Below are 20,596 nucleotides of genomic sequence, written 5' to 3' on the forward strand. Positions count from 1 at the left end.
AGTAAGGAAATAAGTGTTCAGTGGAATATGGAGTAGAGTCAGTCCTTTATTATTGATTATTTTCACTGATGATCAATGATGTGTTTCATAATATAGACAGTGGGATGGGATTTTCCCCTCGTGCAGATGATGGTGTTGTGTGTGGAAGAGAGGAAGGACTTAGAGTTTATTACTGCAAAGATACAGGAAGTGATTTTGAAGCTGAAGGATGGTCACATGAGTGGGGGTTTAAATTTTCATTGGATCAGACCAAGGCTGTGTTTTTACAGGGAAAAGAATAAAACTAAACTAAAGTTATATAATCAAGAGTGAAACAATTAAAATAATATCTTTGGGGTCTGGTTTGATGAGGACCAGTCCTTTCCTTTTTTCCTCTTCCAGTCTGTTTGCCTCTCAGAGCCACTGTCAGGCTGATTTTATTCTCACCATGTTGCTGGTGGCTCATTGGTCGGTCATGCACTTCTTAACTCTTGTAGCTTTGTGCGTCCTGTCATATTCTCCTATGTTGTAGGATGCTAACAGTGTGTATAAATGACTACATCTGTGCGATGATGGGGCAGCAGGTATATTTACAGATTCAGGTTTCAGCCTCTGCCTTTGACTGAAAGGTGATAAAGTGTGAAGGATAAATGTTTACTCGTCATCTTAGGGTTCTTCTTTTAAACACTCAGACTGTGTCCAACCATGGACCTGATCACTGATCTATGTACAGAGTCATAAAGCTGATGTTTGCTGTGTGAAAACGTCTTTAAGAACATTTGTCAGCCTCATCAGCTTCCTCTCTATCAGCCCTGCAGTATTTTTGGCCTCCCATCTCCCCTCTGCATCACTTCTTCTTTGTGTGGTTTCCTGTTGATCTGAGGACAGCTGTCCTTATTTTAACTGTGAGTTTCAGCTCTGTGGGCTCTGCTGGTTCCTCTTCAGATTGTGACAGACGTCAGGGATTAAACACGATTATATTTAACATGGGCAGCACGGTGGCACGGTGGTGAGCACTGTTGCCGCACAGCAAGAAGGTCCCTAGTTCAGTTCCACCATCGGGCCGGGGTCTTTCTGTGTGGAGTTTGCATGTTCTCCCCGTGTTTGCGTGGGTTCCCTCCGGGTACTCCGGCTTCCTCCCACCGTCCAGCTTGTTGGGATAGGTTAATTGGTTAATCCAAATTGCCCATAGGTGTGAATGTGAGTGCGAATGGTTGTCTGTCCCTGTGTGTTGGCCCTGCGACAGACTGGTGACCTGTCCAGGGTGTACCCTGCCTCTCACCCTATGACCGCTGGGATAGGCTCCAGCGCCCCCCGCGACCCTGAAACGGATAAGTGGAAGCGAATGGCTGGATGGATTTAACATCAAGGGAATCATAGCTGATTTCATCACATGTTTACACAGGTCTTTAAAACACTCCTGTTGGATCCACAACAGGATCCACTGTTGAGGTCACTAACAAACATATCTGTGGTTTCTCCACACTGACCTCAGACCTCCCAGCTCCCGATTGTCGCATCAGTCACATGTCAGAGTAAAGGCCCCGTCTCCCAGCCCTGTGGCTCCATCTAGCTGTTTGTAATATTCATAATCATTTCAGTTTGTGGTCAGTACAAAGTGAATTTTTCTCTTATAAACAGCCCACACTCCCAGGTTTCCTGTGTGTTTTAACTCCATCTCCCTGGATCTTTGACTCTTCTGTGAGCCCTGACTTTAAAGTTGAAAAGATCTTCACAGACTTGAACGTCCTAAATCTGTAAAAATTTCCAGCTCACAGGGACAGCAGCCTAAAAGCTCAGCTCACCGATGCTGCTGAGCTCTGAATGTGACTGACACTCTTTAATAAACCATCCCTCTGCAGATGTTCATACAGCTGTTTTACTGCTACTCTGGAGAGTTTCAGTGGGAACTCACCTGGAGGGTCTTCACACAGGCTTCTTAGGAGGACAAAGCTACGAGCACAAACAGCAGGGTAGAAAAATCCCAGTCTGTCCAACTAATGAGAGGGCTCCTTACATCACACAGTGTGGTTTATTTACATTGCTTCAGGGTTTCAGAAGTGAGAGAGCTAATCTGATAGCTAATCCAGGAGCTAATCCAATTGTTAACCCAAAGGTAATCTCGTTGCTAATATAATGTGTATGTGCTAATCAGTGAGCGAACATGGAAGACAAAAGTAGTGAGGAATGAATGAGGAATTTAAATGTCAGACACAAAGGTTTTTTTTTTAAATATTCATTTATTTCTCTGTTCTTAATTGTGTTTAAAAAATTTATGAAAATCATTTTTTTGATTTCCATCCATCCATCTGTCTTCTTCCACTTATCCAGGGCCAGGTCACGGGGGCCAGCTGAGAGATTAAATCTGTATCTGTATAATCTGCATTATACTTGATGACAAGATGGCGCCGGTGTGTGTGGCTGCTCGTCTGTCGTTGTCAAGCTTGTTCATGTTTATATTATTTCTAATTTGTGTGATCAACAAAAAAAAGTCTCTGCTGGGGTATCATCACCAGACACTACTGGACCTCCAACCTGTGGTCGAAAATATTGTGTCCTTTGGAGCTGGTGGGCAGCAACCCTGCCCCCAGTTGTATCTCGGGTTACCTGTACCGGGTTTCCACGCTACCTTCCCGGCAAAGGCGTCACAGTCGCCGGGGTAAACAAAGCGGTGGGCTGGTGAAGCTAAAGGTTTATCTAAGGAATTACTGAGGAATTGTGTTAATTGGATTACTTCCAAGATTTTTTGTGTCTCAGCGTTTCCTGGATCCTGTTGATGCCTTCTTGGTGCCTGTGGTCGGCTTTGATGATGCTCCTCGGCCTCGCTGCCCATGCCCTCCCAGGCTAAACCTCCGCCGTCAACATGATCGAAACCTGAGGTCGCTGCGTTGGTTTTCTCGACTTACTGAAACTGGTGCTCCGGCTCCAGCTCCTGCCAGGATTGGCCTGGTGAACGCCAGATCACTTTTAATCAAAACTTTTATTCTTTGGGACTTCTTCAGTTCCCGTGATCTGGATTTTCTGTGTGTGACTGAGACGTGACTGAGTGTTGGTGAGTCCAAGACTCTATCTGAACTTTTACCTGTGTATTGTTGCTCTTTTAACTCGCCATGGACGTCAGGCAGAGGTGGAGGCACAGCGACTGTTTACAATCCGTCACACAGTCCATGCCTGGCCCTACACATGAGCACAGACAAACACTGGATCTTGTTCTGTCATACGGTCTGCCTGTCACTAACTTGGAGATTTGTGACTGTGGCTCTCAGATCCTATGGCTGTGTTATTCAACGTTGGTTTTAAACATAATGCAGTTAAATCTCGCGCTTCTGCTCGGCGCTGTCGGGTTATTAACCCCGCCACTGCCGTGCAGTTTTCTGCTGCTTTTAATCAGCTCGGTGGCCGTTCTGACTTGGTCTCCTCTGACACAGAAGAGCTTAATTCCTGGTTTTATTCTTGCTGTCAAACCGTCTTGGAGTCTGTGGCTCCTTTAAAAAGCAGGCAGCCCAAGGCCAAACCTGAGCCTTGTGTGAATGAGAGCACTGGTGCTGTTAAGAGGGAATGTCATCGAGCAGAACGGAGATGGAAAAAGGATAAAAGGATAAACTGCATGTCAAATTCTCAAAGACTGCTGGCATCGCTACCAGAACACCGTTAAAGAGGATAAAAGGGAATATTTTGCAAATATTATTTCTTCCAACTGTCCTAACCCACGTGTGTTATTTAGGACCATTGACACTGTTCTTAATACTCCATTGAATGTCTGTTTGGAAGTTTCTCTTGATATTTGCAATCATTTTCTGGACTTTTTTATTGTAAAGGTTGTCACCACCAGGGCTCTTATCACAGCTCCTGACTCTGACCCCTCTGTCTCTGTCCCTTGCACTGCTGTTTTTAATTCTTTAAAGAAATTTTTTCTAGTATAGGACAGTATGTCCTTGACATTATTAACAGCAGTCTGTCTTCTGGTGTGGTTCTTGCAAATTTCAGCATGCAGTAGTGCAGCCACTGCTTCAGAAACCTGGCTGCCTTAACTTTCCTTTAAGGTTTTAGAGAAAATTGTTTTTAGTCAACTGAAAGGTTTTCTACATGATAATGGCATCTTTGAGGTTTTTCAATCAGGTTTTAAAGCCCTTCACAGCACAGAATCTGCATTATTAAGGGTTTTTAATGACATCCTTCTGGCGTGTGATTCTGGTAACCATGTTGTTCTTGTCTTGCTTGACCTAATTGCTGCCTTTGACGCAGCAGGCGTACAATATTATAATTTCTCGATTAAATGATGTAGTGGGTATTGGTGGCACTGCACTCAATTGCTTTAAGTCATATTTGTTAGATAGAACTTTCTCTGTCAGCCTTCTTGGTTCCTAATCATCTTCTGCTCCTCTGTCATGCGGCGTCCCACAGGGCTCCATTTAGGGCCAGTGCTCTTTTTACTGTATCTACTGCCTCTGGGTTCAATCCTTAGAAGGCATGGGATCTCTTTTCATTGTTATGCCAATGACTGCCAAATTTATTTGCCACTAAAGCAGAAGGACGGCATCTCCATAAAACCTCTCTTGACATGTCTAGATGACATTAAAGCTTGGTTGGCTCTAAACTTTTAAAATTTTAATGAAAAGAAAACAGAATTGTTGGTGTTTGGACCCAGTGGTACCTGTGAGTCCTCCTCTGTTGACTTGGGATCCCTGGAAGTTTATTTTAAACCTGTTGTTACAGGTTGGTTTTAAGTTGGACAGTGATTTTAAATTGGACAGCCAAATCAGAGCAGCTGTGAAGTCCAGTTTTTATCATTTAAGGCGAGAGTGAAATAAAGGCAAGAGTGAAATCTTTTCTTTTGAGGCAGCACCTTGAAACAGTGATCCATGCTTTTATTTCTTCCCGCCTGGACGACTGTAACTCACTTTATGTGGGGGTCAGTCAGTCGTTACTCTCACAACTGCAGCTGGTTCAAAATGCGGCTGCACGACTCCTAACAGCAACTTGTAACAGAGAGCATATAACCCCCGTGCTGGCCTCCCTGCACTGGCTGCCTCTGTCTTTTAGAGTTCATTTTAAAATTCTTCGTTTGTTTTTAAACGTTTTCACAGTCTTGCCCCGCCTTACCTCTCTGAGCTTCTTCACCCCCACACACCCTGTCGGTGTCTCAGGTCAGCTGACCAGCTGCTCCTGGAAGTACCGAGATCCAGGAGGAAGCTCAGAGGGGGCGGGACCTTCTCTATCGTGGCTCCTAAATTATGGAATAATTTGCCCATGCACGTTAGAGAGGCCCCTTCACTGTCCACTTTTAAATCGCGTCTTAAAACCCACTTTTATTCTTTGGCTTTTAACCTCAGTGAGACTTAGTTTCTCTTGTAATTAAATTAGTTATTTAATTAATTATTTAACTTTTTCTTTTGTTTGGCTTTTATTTATATCTTATGTAATTTTATTATATGGTTCCAATGTACAGCACTTTGTGTCAGCTGTGGTTGTTTTCAAGAGCTTTATAAATAAAGGTGATGATGATGTCATGGTCTGAGTGTGTGGCTGTAAAATTCCACTGAAGGTCTGGACCTCCCTGGTATCCACCCATGGGCAGGGCCTACTGCCTCCCTCACCTGAAGCTGATTGAGGCAATCAGGTTGGAGATTTAAGCTGCTTGCTGACACTGCTTTCTCGCCAGTTTGTCAACTACTCTATTTACTCCAGGAAAACTCCATCGCACTGAACCACTCATCTTGGAAATCTGGTTAACCCGCCAGCTCTCGGAATCATCTCCTTGCCTCACCTGCCTGCCCTCCTGCCCTTACACAACCTCAGGACAGCTGCCACACACCACCTAACCCACCTGGACCGCACCACCTCTCCCTCAACGCTTCCATCTCCCACCTGCACAGTAAGACGAAGATTTTCATAGCGTCCACCCTCTCCAGAACTCCTCATTGGCTACCGCTCTAACACTGCTCTCCTCTCTTCCAGTACGTACCTATTCACCAGCAGCTGCCATTGCTTTCTTGGACCTGTCCCCTTGCTTATCCCTCTCCCCTGGCCAAGACCCTCACGCCCCATATATCAAGCCTTAAATCAAGTACTAACGTGAACGTCATTTTGGTGTTAGTCAATAAACCTTTGTTAAACCCTTTACTCTGCCTCCGCCTTGGGTTTCCTTCACGTGGGTTTGATTTTTGGTGCTCAGCCTCCAGCCGTTTTGTGACAGATGTATCCGTGATCTTGTTCTTCCGGTCACTACCCACAGTTCATGACCATAGGTGAGGGTAGGGACGTAGATCGACCGGTAAATTGAGGGCTTTGCTTTTTCGATCGTTGTACTCGGACGGTTTAACTACCTAAGTGTTTGCCTCAAGTATTACCTGATTGTAAACCTTCTTTTTTCAGCCATCTGGATTTACTATCTCTGATAAAGGTTTATTTTGTGTTTATTAAATACTGTACAGGTGTGTGAGAAAAACTCTGAAGAACATGAATATAAGCTGAGCATCGTGAAAGGCTTAATCCTGACGTGACGTGGTAGGAGGAGGACAGACGAGCTGACACTGAACAAAACAGGACTTAAAGGGGAAGTGGAAACACCTGGCAAACAGCTGACACAAATGGACATGACGACATCACAGGAGAAGAGTAAAACTCAACACACAGAACAAAGAAACACAACATCGTCGGAGACGAGCCCCATCAGAGTGGAGTCGTCTGCAGATTTGATGATGATGTTGATGATGCATGGGGTGCAGTCACTGGTGTAGATGGTGTATGGGAGAGGACTCAGCACACACCCCTGTGGTAAAGTCAATCTTTATTGTCACGTGCAAAGTTACACATTACATGTTGCATGTTACACGTACAATTACTTGCAGTGAAACTGGACCCCTACTGACCACACATACATAGCACAAACATTCACATAGTGAAGACAGGTCGGAGAGAGGTGGAATGGTAGGAAAAACAAAGGAAATTACCCACATCAGGTACAAGAGGAGAAAAACAGAACTCAAACTGAGCTCCTATGGGAGGCAGTTTATTGCTCTGAACACACAGTGAACCTGCTGTTCTTGGAGGCTAAATGTGTGGGGCTGTGCTCACAGGAGGCTGTGGGCAGTGTGCATGGTGGGGTGTCTGCAGTTCTCTCTAAGTGGGTGAAGAAGTGGTTAAGTTCCTCTGCTAATGAGATGTCCATGTTATCTGTATTTGTCCCGTTGCCTTTGTAGTTGGTGGTGTGCTTCAGGCCCTCCCATACCTTCCTGGAGTCGTCATCAGAGAGGAGATCTGATAGCTTGTTGGAATAGTCCAGTTTTGCTGCTCTGATGCCTTTTTAAGGTCTGCTCTTGCTCTGCTGTACATGTGCTGGTCCCCAGATTTGTATGTACAGGGTGGGCCATTTATATGGATACACCGTAATAACATGGGAATGGTTGGTGATATTAAAGTCCTGTTTGTGGCACATTAGTATATGTGAGGGGGCAAAACCCTCAAGATGGGCGGTGACCATGGTGGCCATTTAGAAGTCGGCCATCTTGGATACAACTTTTGTTTTTTCAATAGGAAGAGGGCCATGTGACACATCAAACTTATTGGTAATGTCACAAGAAAAACAATGGTGTGCTTGGTTTCAACGTAACTTTATTCTTTCATGAGTTATTTACAAGTTTCTGACCACTTATAAAATGTGTTCAATGTGCTGCCCATTGTGTTGGATTGTCAATGCAACCCTCTTCTCCCACTCTTCACACACTGATAGCAACACCGCAGGAGAAATGCCAGCACAGGCATCCAGTATCCGTAGTTTCAGGTGCTGCACATCTCGTATCTTCACACCATAGACAATTGCCTTCAGATGACCCTAAAGATAAAAGTCTAAGGTGGTCAGATTGGGAGACCTTGGGGGCCATTCAGCTGGCCCACGACGACCAATCCACTTTCCAGGAAACTGTTCATCTAGGAATGCTCGGACCTGCACCCATAATGTGGTGGTGCACCATCTTGCTGGAAAAACTCAGGGAACGTGCCAGCTTCAGTGCATAAAGAGGGAAACACATCATCATGTAGCAATTTCAAATATCCAGTGGCCTTGAGGTTTCCATTGATGAAGAATGGACCCACTATCGTTGTACCCCATATACCACACCAAACCATCACTTTTGTTGTTCCAACAGTCTTGGAGGGATCCATCCAATGTGGGTTAGTGTCAGACCAATAGTGGTGGTTTTGTTTGTTAACTTCACCATTCACATAAAAGTTTGCCTCATCACTGAACAAAATCTTCTGCGTGAACTGAGGGTCCTGTTCCAGTTTTTGTTTTGCCCATTCTGCAAATTCTGTGCGCCGATCTGGGTCATCCTCGCTGAGATGCTGCAGTAGCTGGAGTTTGTAAGGGTGCCATTTGTGAGTAGCTAATATCCGCCGAAGGATAATGCCACTCTCCAGTGACATGCGGCGAGTGCTACGCTGTGGGCTCTTGCTGAATGAAGCTAGGACAGCCACTGATGTTTCTTCATTAGTGACAGTTTTCTTGCGTCCACATTTTGACAAATCCAACACTGAACCAGTTTCACGAAACTTAGCAAGCAGTTTGCTGACTGTAGCATGGGAGATGGGTGGTCTCGTAGGGGGTCTTGCATTGAAATCTGCTGCAATGACCCGGTTACTGCGTTCACCAGATATCAACACAATTTCGATCCGCTCCTCACGTGTTAACCTCTTCGACATGTCAATGGCTGTGAACAAAGAGAAACTTGTAAATAACTCATGAAAGAATAAAGTTACGTTGAAACCAAGCACACCATTGTTTTTCTTGTGACATTACCAATAAGTTTGATGTGTCACATGGCCCTCTTCCTATTGAAAAAAACAAAAGTTGTATCCAAGATGGCCGACTTCTAAATGGCCACCATGGTCACCGCCCATCTTGAGGGTTTTGCCCCCTCACATATACTAATGTGCCACAAACAGGACTTTAATATCACCAACCATTCCCATGTTATTACAGCGTATCCATATAAATGGCCCACCCTGTAGAGTTGCGTGCCTTTAACATGCCTGAAGCTTACTTGTCATCCAGGGTTTACGGTTTGTCGCACATGCTTTTCCTTGGTGACAGTGTCCATGCAGTATTTGATGTAACCCAGCACTGCGGTTGTGTGAGTCTCTAGGTCATCCTGTTCAGATACACTCTGTGCGCAAAACAGTCCTGCAGCTGAGCTTCCTCAGAAAAGGTGTTAATGGTTCTGATGGTGGGCTTTGTCCTTTTCCTGAGTGGTGTGTATGTTAGGACAATGATGAACTTTAGCTTGGTACATGATAACTACAGGCTGCGGCGCAGTAAAGTAAGCCCCGCCCTCACCAACCACACAGTGTGGCCACATGGAGCTCAGCCAGTGAAACACTTCATGTGTTAAATTTGTTAAAGGGGAAGTGATGAAGCTGAAGGCGTCTCTCTGCTCAGACTGATGTTCAGTCGTCATCCAGACACGATGAAGACTCCGTGTGTCTCTCTGCTCCTCGGTGAGTCAAACTCAGAGCTGCTGCTCATTTATTCATCAGCATTAAACTGAAGGGAACCTCTGCTACACACAGCCGGGAATGTGGGGAACTGTGATGCAGGACAGAGACACAGACACTAAATCCACACTGTGAAGTCTCATCAGCTCCCAGAACTAAAAAAACTAATAAACTTGTTGCCTCAAAAAAACAGAGTAAAGCTTAAGATGATTATATTAGGACAACTTATTCATTAAGTGTAGAGTTCTAAGAATAACGTGATGATTCTGACTGTGTAACACTGATTGTTCACCCACTGACAAACATGAAGTTCTGCTACATTAAAAAACAACTTGCAGTAACTTATATTAATATAAGACTGTATGCAAATGTGATCCAAAGAGAATAATTAACAACACTTCTTGTAACGGTGTTTAAATCAGCCCAACTTTTATTTTGAAATGTAAAACAATATAACAGCCAACATCCTGGACGCTGTTCTGCTGAACAACAACAGTTATGCTGTCATCATTGTTATTAATTATTCTTATTAGTAGTTTATTATTATTAGTTTATTATTATTAGTTTAGGCTTTCCACAAGTTTGTTTTGTAGTAATCAAAATAAAATGTATTTATTGTTCAGTCTCCAGATCAAACAACACATTTGTTTTTCATTCAAACACAGGAGCTGGAATGTTGTAATGTTTTAAGGATGCTTGTTTCCAGTCCAGGCATCACTGCCTGAATGACTGTCATGGATCCAGGTGATCCAAATGTAGGTGCAGAAGAAAGTCTTTAACTTCCCTTCAGTACAGTGGCAGTGGATGTGGGTTGGAGATGCAATGACCTTCGACCTGCAGGTGACCATCTTCACTGATGGAGGACTCCTCTCTCCTGGTGTCCTGCAAGCAAACAGTCAGATTCTTTAGAACAACAACTTATTTGCTTTCTTAAAACATGTTTTCCAGCATTTGCTATGGAACAGACCCCAATTTAGAGACTCAATCTCAGGCTCCCTCCCCACCAGAGAGGTGACATTCACTGATAGCTCTGACCACCAGCTGACACACAATAATGTCATGAAAGCATATTTTTAAAAGGGCTCTGCAAACATGGGCAATAACTTATTCTGGTGATCTGCAGAATAATTTGGCCACAAAACAAATTTTACTGTTCAAAAAGTTGCAGACTTCACTATATACAGTGCAGACAGTGTGGACCCTCTAAACTAATCCTGTGGGATATGATCTTTGAATGAATGCAGACCAAACTGTCGTTGATTGTATTTACTTACACAGCACATCTTGTAGGATTAACTGAGTCATCAGCAACAGCACAGAGCAGTCACATCTCAGGTCTAATAACAGAAGACAGGAAACCAAAGCATAAAGGAAACAGCAAGTAAAGCAGTTTGATCTAAAGTATGATTAAAGTTCAGCCTGATTAACATAAATGTGACAGCTACTAATATATTGTGGGAAGTAAACTGTAACCAAAATACTTCCCACTCAGCTGATGTCTTTCTGTCCAACAGCTCCTTTTCTAGACTTGTAAGAGTTTGATGTGATGTGAAAAGCTGCCACAAAGAATTAAAATAAATACAGAGGTTAAGAAGATGCAGTTCATATGTTATAAAAGTGGGCTGAAAACAAGCCCCGCCCCTAACAGCTGGGCTCTTATCTGGTATCTGCTCACGTTTCTATTTCAAACAATCAACAGAAAACTTCACTGAGAGATTTTATATGTTTTTAAAGCTGTGGCTTAATTTTTAAGTAACTGAGGCAGCAGCAACGCTAGGCTAACACTAGCTAGCTGAGTTTTTCTAATTTAAGACAACTCAAATAAACTGATCAGCTCTTTGAATAAAACGTACTGGTAACTTACGTAACCTGAGCTCTAATAACAAACTGATGAAAATTGAGTTCAGTCTACTTAATGTTTACCATCGTTTAATAACAGTTTACAAAAACAATGCCATCAGGTCATGAATTTAAATAAAAACTTTGGACTTTTATACACATTAATAATTCGCCAGTACACCAGAGTGACTACACGCTAATAATTATAGTTAAACAAGCAGGAAAAGCATTTTAAAATACTGATTTCAGGGGTCTAGGACACTGTGTACATGAAAAGGTGTATAAAACACAACACCTGGTGATTAAACCATAAAATAGTTTCATTAAAAAGGAATACAATAGAATAATCCTTTAATTGTCCCACAAGGGGAAATTAGGGTTTAACAGCAGCAAGAAAGACACATATACAACAAACAGTACACAGGACACGGAACAGAAACATACACAATTTTTACATATTTACATGAAGGACAATGGTTACCAAAAACTGAGTACCATACCATTATTAAATTAAATAAAATTAACTACAGATAAGAGGCAAACCCTGGTTGCAGTGTGAATCGGTTGATTAACTTATTGCAGTTACAGCATTGATGTAAACATCTGTTTGTTGGGAGCAGTTCTGATCGTACAGTCTGACAGCTGCAGGGAGGAAGGACCTGCAGAAACGCTCCTTCATGCATCGAGGATGCAGCAGTCTGTCACTGAAGCAGCTCTGCAGTTCAGCAACATTTACATGCATGGGCTGGGAGACTCTGTCCATCAGAGATGTTGTTTTGGCCAGAGTCCTTCTGTCTCCCACCACCTGCACTGGGTCCAGGGTGCATCCCAGAACAGAGCTGGCCTTCCTGATGAGTTTATCCCACCTCTTCCTCTCAGCTGCTGATAACCTGCTGCTCCAACATACAACACTGTAAAAAATGACAGATGCCACCACAGAGTCAGAGAAGGTCTTTAAAAGCGCTCCCTGGACTCCAAATGACCTCAGCCACCTCAGCAGGTAGAGTCTGCTCTGACCCTTCCTGTAAAGAGCATCAGTGTTGTGGCTCCAGTCCAGTTTATTATTCAGGTGAACACCCAGGTACCTATAAGAGTCCACTATCTCAATGTCCACTCCCTGGATGTTCACCGGTGTCAGTGTGGTGGGTCTGCGTCTCCGGAAGTCCACCACCAGCTCCTTGGTTTTCCCGGCGTTGATCAGCAGGTGGTTCTGCTGACACCAGTCCACAAAGTCCAGAGTCCACTGTCTGTACTCTGAGTCGTCCTCACCTGTGATGAAGCCGACTATGGCAGAGTCGTCAGAGAACTTCTGTAGGTGGCAGCGTGGGGAGTTGATGGAGACGTCTGCAGTGTAGAGGGTGAAGAGGAACGGTGCCAGCACAGTTCCCCGTGGGGCCCCCGTACTGCAGACCAGCGTGTCAGAGACACAACCCTGTGACCTCACATACTGTGGACGTTCTGTGAGGTAGTCCAGTATCCACTGGGACATGTGTTGGTCCACTCCCGATAGCTCCGGCTTGTCTCTCAGAAGTTGTGGCTGGATGGTGTTGAAAGCACTGGAGAAATCAAAGAACGTGATCCTCACAGTGCTTCCAGGCTTCTCCAGGTGAGTCAGAGCTCGGTGCAGGAGGTAGATGATGGCGTCCTTTGACCAAATTCAGTGTCGTAGCCTGACTATGCCGCTGTTATGTATGTGATCGGTCTTTAGAACAAATGTCACCGTTGCACAGACAAGACTACAGGCCTTCCTGGAGGTGATTTCCTTTAAGGGAAAATAGGAATATTCAGGTAAATACGTGAAAAAGTGCACACTCCTCAGGAAATAGCATCTCTGTATTACTGCTGCCTCATTTCACTCACCTTTAACACCATCTGTCTTGGGAGTGATGGGGGTAGGTACAGGTCTGTGCGTGGGTGGATTTTCAGTGCTGACTCTTCCATCCACCTTAAAGAGCTCAGCACAGGCCACAGAGAGCACCCTGTTCTCAATATGATGCTAATCCTACTAACTACATGTGACTTCTTGCTGACTTCCACTCGACTGGAAACCAGTGAGAAAACAACCAAATATGTCCAAAGAAAAAACTTGAATGCTGATCATAAACCCTGGAGAACTGCTGCTCAAGACCACTTCAACCTCCCTCCGTGATACTTTGACCTTGGCCTCTAGTCTCCTTCTCCATGGAGGCCACTGCTGCTTGTAGCATCTCACTGATCTCTCCTGCCGTGGTGTAGATGAGCTGGTTGCAGTAGGTGTCGTCCTGCATTCACATCATCTAGTAGATCTTCTGAGGGTACTTCATGTAGTCTTGGTAACTGTGTGTGTGTGTGTGTGTGAGCCATACACACAAATACAGATAGAAACCCATCTGTTCTCTGATTGTTAAATTTGTGATTGACATGACATTGACCAATGAGCTGAAAGGAAGAAAAACAAGCGAGGGAACTTGAGTGAAGAGTTTTACGCGTAGTTTTTTGCTTTTTATCTGTAATCCGACCTTAATTAAAACATTGTAACTTGTGTACATATTTTTACACACATTCTCATCTATGGATGCACAAACAGAGTTTTCAGATATTTTGGTTTACAGGGTTACCAAACTGAGTTCACTACTAGGCAGTCTGATTCACAAGTCAAAATATTTATGAGCACAATTTGAAACAAACCCAAAATGCTGTTCCTACTGTGGGAACTCTGTCTGATCATTTGACGTAACAACATGGTTTATGTCCTTTCTGACATAAAGCCTGGTTTATTTATTTTTCTCAGTGCTGTATAACCACCAGGAAGGATGATTCCCACGGTACATGTTCTGGTCAGGTGTCCCTACGATGTACCAAAGACAAGGATAGGTGTGTGTGTGTGTGCGTGTGCGTGTGCGTGTGCGTGTGCGTGTGTGTGTGTGTGTGCGTGTGTGTGTGTGTGTGTGTGTGTGCGTGTGTGTGTGTGTGTGTGCGTGCGCGCGTGTATCTGTAATGATCATGTAAACCAGGGGTATTAAACTAAAGTTTAAAGAGGTGGTGTCAGAGACGATGTCTTGAAGCTAAAGTCCAGAGGATCAACATAAATACACAGATGCAGACGTGTAGATGCAACATAGAAGTAAACACGCATGTAAGACTGTTCATAAGCATGATGCTCCATTTTAACATAACACAATGTGATGCATGTTCAAAGGGAGATAAAAAAAAGAGAAAGAACTTGAACTTCCTCTTTTCTGTTTCACACACTGACTGTGTCTCAGTTATACTGGTAACACATCTCAACCACAGTTTCCACTCTCCTGTGCTTTTGCACGTTTCTGCTCTGTCAGTAAACTGAGCTCTAGCTTGTGCTGCCAGGATTTTAACCCTGGCTGACCCTGAGCTGGGAACCATATTTAGCTGTGATTATGTTGAGTGTGGAGAAAAGTGCTTTAGTGTGTGGAGCCAAACATGGTGACGATGCTCAGAGTCAAAGCTGAGAAACTCTGCCTGTTTGTGACCTCTGACCTTTAGTGACCTCTGACCTCCTGTTGCAGGTGTGTGTGTGCTGCTGCTGTCTGCACTGACTGTTTGTGCAGGTGAGTTGATGACGTGAAAACAATCAGTGAGACTCCAACAAGAACACAAGTACACTTTGTGTGTGTCTGTGTCTGTGTGTGTGTGTGTGTGTGTGTGTGTGTGTGTGTGTGTGTGTGTGTGTGTGTGTGTCCTCCAGTGTCTCTGTCTGTCAGTCCAAACCTTCAGCAGGTCTTCAGAGGATCTTCTTCAGTGTCTCTGAGTTGTGTTGATGATGGACAGACAGCTGATGGATGGACAGTGAAGAGGACCAGAGGAGGACCCACTGAGGTCTGTGGAGCAGCTGCAGGCTTTGGGAGGCTTCTTGGTTCCTACTGTGTTGTGGATCTTTCTGCTCCCAGTGAAACCTTCTGGTGTGAGGACTCCTCTGGACAGCAGAGTGACAGAGTCTCCTTCAGTGTCCAATCAGACACTACAGGTGAGACGTTCCAGCTGTGTCTCTGTCTCTGTGTGACTCTGCTCTCATTAACTCTGTTTGTCTCTGATGGTCTGATGAAGCTGTCATCCTGGAGATCCCTGCACTTCCTGTGAGGACAGGAAGTGATGTCATTCTGCGCTGCAGACAGAGGAATGGTGACACAGTCACAGCTTATTTCTTCATCAAAGGAAGTTCTGTTGGTCATAAACCAGAGCACATCATCACTAACATCACGCAGGCTGATGAAGATCTCTACTCATGTTATACTGATCAGAGTGGAGAGTCTCCTCGGAGCTCTCTGAGGGTCAGAGGTCAGAACACTGACATCACTTCCTGTTTAAAAGCTGATGTAACATTGTGACCTGATAATAAACTGACTGAACCATCTTCATCATCTCTCCTGCAGATCCTCCCAAAATCATCCATCCTCCCCCTCACTGTCCTCCTCCTCCTCACTGTCCTCCTCCTCCTCTCCCAGCATCCACCTGTCCTCCTCCTCCAAGCACCTCCACAAACGTTGCTCCTCCTGTAGAAACTCCTTTTACTCGTCCTCCCTCTCTCCTGGTCCCAGTTGTAGCAGGTCTGGTCTCCGTGGTTCTCCTGGTTCTGGTTCTGGGTGGAGTTCTGTTCCTCTGCAGTAAACTAAAAGGTGATAAACCTGCACAGAAGTAAAAGTCCTGTTCCTTTATCGCTTAAAGCTGACGAGAGCAGCCGCGCTCCCATCAACTCTTTTAAAACCTGCTGCAGGATGAGTTGGAACAATAATGTTTGTGCGTCTCAAAACAGAGGAGTTGTGTTTACACATCACACATTCAGCTGGTCCCAGGTTTCCTGCCACTCATGTGTCTGCAGGAACAAGTTCACAGCACTTCCTACTGTCTGACAAACACCATCACGCTGTCAGCACGAACCATCACATGAGTTCGATGTGCACCATTACTGTGCTGATGTATCTCTGTGTGATGTAGGAGGTCGGGGAGCAGAGCTGTGGAGCTGTGGAGGTGACGGCTGTCTGAGACGGAGCGTCTGCCTCTGCTGTGAGTCTCCTTCATGTTTCTCCACATGTATTATCTGTGTTTCCACCACTGGAGGGCGCTGTGGGTTATTGATGTGTGGGAACAGTAACCAATCACTGCAGGCTGAATGCTTCTCTTCGGTCATGTGACCATTTGACCTCTGATCAGTGTGTTCTTCAGTTTCAGGCCTGTTTCTGCTGACTGCTGCAGGTGAGCTGATGTTCCTACACCTGTCTGTCCTCATCATGACCTCTGACCTTTGGTGACCTTTAGTGACCTCTGTCCTGTTGCAGGTGTGTGTGTGCTGCTGCTGTCTGCTCTGACTGTTTCTGCAGGTGAGTTGAAGGTAACAGGAACTCTGAGGTGATGTAGGTGCTCTGTGGTCGCTGCTCCATCATCATGTCCAATAATCCTCGGTCAGCCTCTTCTTCTTCTTCTCTCCTTTATCTGACTGACTGTTTACAGCTGATAAATAAAGCTTCAGCTTCTCTGTTCAGGTTTTCATGCTAACATTAAGAGCTGCTCTTTTTAATGTTTCACTGCTGTTTGAACAACTTTTAAACTTTGTGACTTTTTGACACCACTTCATCCTGAACTTCTGAGAGACCTTTTTAGAGAAAACGATGTGTGTTATGGCACAAAGCTGGACTGCTCCTTTGTTCAGGGTCCGACTGGGGTGTTGGTTCTGATTCTGAACACATTAAAAGGCTCCATCAGCTTCTGGAGTCACAGCCGCTCTTCTTTTTCTTGAGCCTGGACTTTTTGCAGCAGTTTGTGGGATCTTCAAGAGTCACAGGCTGCAAATTTGTCCATGATGACGAGTCATGTGTTTCTAGCAGCGGGGTCTGAAACTGCAGTATGAGGTTCTGAGACCAGCTACAAACATGAGAAACAAGCACAGAGGACTGCAGACGACAGGAAGTTATAAAACTAAATCAGACTCAGGGTTAGCTAACACGTCTAAGGAGGCTGGAAGGAAACTTCTTGTCTGCAGGAGGACACTTCCACCTCCTGAGGGTGGAAGAAAAAAGGAGACTTCTGAAAGTTTGGTGAAGACGGTTCAGCTCAGATCCTCCAACATGACTGAGCATCACTCAACATCCTCAGAGCACAGACAACTTAAAATCAGACAAAACAGGCTACCCTGACCTCCTCTGTATCCTCCTCTCTATCCTCCTCTGTGTCCTCCTCCTGACTCCCCTCTCTGTGTCCTCCTCTTTCAGCTCCTCCTCCCTGTGAGTCTGTGCTCAGACTCTTCTGCCATCTAGTGGTCATCTGTCCGTACTGCATCTCCACTGGTCTGCTGCTGTCCATCTGCTGCAGCAGGAAGACACTGAACAAACAGGCCGTCTCCATGGAGATGAGCCAGTGTGATGGAGGAGGTCAGGGACTGGCTGAAGATGGTGATGATGTCACTGCTGATGTCACCACTGAGCATGCCTTCTGAGCTGCAGACTGTGTGTCAGGGTATCAGCATCTGCAGTATTTCTGTATCTTGGTTCCTCTTTTGCTGTGTTGGAGAAAAGTTCTAGTGTTTGCTGTCAGTATGGATTAGTGAGGTTTGAGTTCATCGCTTCATCCCTGTTTCCTGTGTAAGTCTGTCCTCTGTGCATGTCTCTTAAGTTATGTGTCCTCTGTCTGTATTGTGCCTCCTGTACATTCTCCCAGTGCATCATGTGCGTCTCTTCCCGTTGTCCTCCAAGTTCGTCTAGTTCTTCCCTCCCGTCTCCTGTGTCATGTTGTGTGAATTAGTGTTTCCTGTTTTACTTTGACAGTGTCACGTCCTGTGTTCAGTGTGTGTAGCTTTGCTTCCTGTGTGTCGTCAGGTCCACTCTCCCTAATTACCCTTGTGTGCTTATGTTGTGTCTGTTTTCCTCTGTCAGGTTGTCTGTGTTTCCTGTGTCTCTCACGTCATGGTAGTTCATCCTGGTCTCATGTTCCAGATTTCCTTGTTTTTTGCTTTAGTTTTCCCCAGTTTAGTCAGTCAGTCCAGTCTGAGTTTCACATTTTATGTATGTCAACATTTCCAGCCTCAATAAATGACTGTCCTTCTGTTCAACCTCACTCTCGCCTCAGTTGTCTACATTTGGCTCCTCCTCCTCTCTCCACATAATCTGTCTATGCCGATTGTGACGCCGTGGAGCTCTGATGTGTTTTTATCAGACAGTAAGTTTACCTCAGTGTACGAGGTGAAAAACTAACTTCATCGTCTTTAAATTTGTTACTGAGGTCTGGACGATGAACACACCCCTGTAAACCCTCCCACTGATACTACAGGATATTCTCTTACCCAATAGCTGCTAAATAAACACACTGTGTGTTGAACCAAAATCATACATGTCTCCATGAAAAATGTCCTGATGCACGCTCAGTGATCCAGGTAAGGAGATCCCTAAAGGTTGACCGTAGATCTGACCTGTGTGACCTCTGAGGCTCCATCACTGAGTGTATTCAGCAGATACAGACACAAACATTTCCTCTGTTCATGTCAGTGTGCAGTGCTGTTTACACAGCATCCACCTGACCGCTGAGACTGGGAGGAGTCACAGCTCCTGGGTGGGCCGGGTCAGGAAAACTACCAGATCAAACCTGTGGCTCCAGCTGCTGTGGACCCAGCTGCTGTGGATCCAGCTGCTGTGGACACAGCTGCTGTGGACCCAGCTGCTGTGGACCCAGCTGCTGTGGATCCAGCTGCTGTGGAGCCCTCAGTGGGATCTCTGGAGCAGTAAATTGAGATTTAATTGAGGTTAACTGCATTTGTGCTTCCTTCTTCTTCATACAAGGGTCAGAGTTCACAGGTCAGATGAATCACTCAGATCCAGGTTTGTCCAGAGACAACGACGGCTGCAGGACCTGAGCCAGAGAGACCAGCAGGACTGAATCCACCCAACTGAACAAAAACGCTGGACGCTGAAATCTGTAAATAACAACTGAACATATTTAACTCACAATAGAAGAGAGAAAACGTGTGGACTGTTAAAACTGAGAAAATGAACCACGTTAATAAAATGAGCTCCTTTTTAATGGGCTGACATAGAAAGAGCATGTTAGAGAGGCAGACAGACAGACATGTTCCTCACTGTGAACATCTCATCATCTAGATGTCTGTGAAGGTTCTCAGTCATCCAGGTCATCGTAGTCAAAGGAGCTTGCAAAGAAAAGCGTCTGGACTTCTTTAAGTTACTTGAAGACGTTTCACCTCTCATCCGAGAAGCTTCTTCAGTTCTAAGGTCAAATGATCAAGTAAACTTAAAGAAGTCCAGACGCTTTTCTTTGCAAGCTCCTTTGATCTCATCATCTACAGAACATGATCTCATCAGGAGACTCACGGTTCAGTTAACCTTTGACCTTCAGCAGAGCTGCTTTGACCTTTGACCTCCAGATGTGACGACAATGGAGAAACAGCGTTGTCTCCTCAACAGAGGATCGGTTTGATCAGACACTGCTGGGACTGAGGAGTCTTTCTAATTCGTCGGTTTATGTGGAAATGAACTTCTTCAGGAAAGATAAGCTCAGCTCTGGTTAAAAACAAGCTGTTGTGTTCATGTGTGTTCATTGTGCTCATTCATGAACACCACCAAGCCATTGGTTCAGGTATGTGGATGACACCTGGGTGAAAATCAAATCTCAGGATGTTCCACATTTCACGGATCACATTAACTCGGTGGAACGACACATCAGATTCAAATGTCAAAGCTGGAAAGGCTCCTAAAAAAAGCTCCAGCCGATCCAGGAGAGAAGGACAACCTCTGCCTAAGCAAAAACCTGCAGTGATCCCGTACGTGTCAGGAGTATCGGAGCAGCTGAGACGCACCTTTTCTAAACACCGCGTCTCTGTGGCTTTTAAACCCCAAAACACGCTGCGCGAAAAACTGGTCCACCCAAGGATCGGGTCCCCCGACACAAACAGAGTAACATAGTGTACGCTGTTAAGTGCAGGAGGATTGGCAGGATTTATACATCGAGGAAACCAAACAACCTCTGGCTAAGAGGATGGCACAACACAGAAGAGCCACCTCGTCAGGCCAGGACTCTGCAGTCTGTTTACACCTACAGGTGGGCTTTGATCAGAGGGTTTTGGTCAGTGGTCATGAGAAATGCATATTAATGATGAACTGACCTCCCAGCCCATTGTTCCTTCAGTGGGCTGGTTTCAGTCTTTATGCAAATGTCCTGTTTATAAGATTGAAACCTGCAGTCAGCTGAGACTGAAGAAGTCAGCTGGATGATGACGAAACGTTTCTCCCACAAAACGCTACGTCCAGATGAACAGAATCAACTTTTGGAGATT

General features: G+C 44.9%; 1 protein-coding gene across 1 annotated transcript; it reads left to right on the forward strand.

Moving 5' to 3' along the window:
• The first annotated feature begins 9,428 nt into the window (after positions 1–9,428).
• LOC146389409 (uncharacterized) lies at positions 9,429–18,359 on the forward strand. Its single transcript, XM_084912296.1, has 9 exons — positions 9,429–9,474; positions 14,832–14,873; positions 15,011–15,289; positions 15,370–15,600; positions 15,696–15,938; positions 16,258–16,326; positions 16,486–16,515; positions 16,599–16,640; positions 17,529–18,359. The coding sequence occupies exons 1-9, from the start codon at positions 9,444–9,446 to the stop codon at positions 17,750–17,752; spliced, it is 1,191 nt and encodes a 396-aa protein (XP_084768422.1). The 5' UTR covers positions 9,429–9,443; the 3' UTR covers positions 17,753–18,359.
• The last annotated feature ends 2,237 nt before the right edge of the window (positions 18,360–20,596 follow it).

Source organism: Perissodus microlepis, chromosome 3 (assembly GCF_051167445.1).
Source record: "Perissodus microlepis isolate ML-2025 ecotype Zambia chromosome 3, ASM5116744v1, whole genome shotgun sequence".
Taxonomy (NCBI): Eukaryota; Metazoa; Chordata; class Actinopteri; order Cichliformes; family Cichlidae; genus Perissodus; species Perissodus microlepis.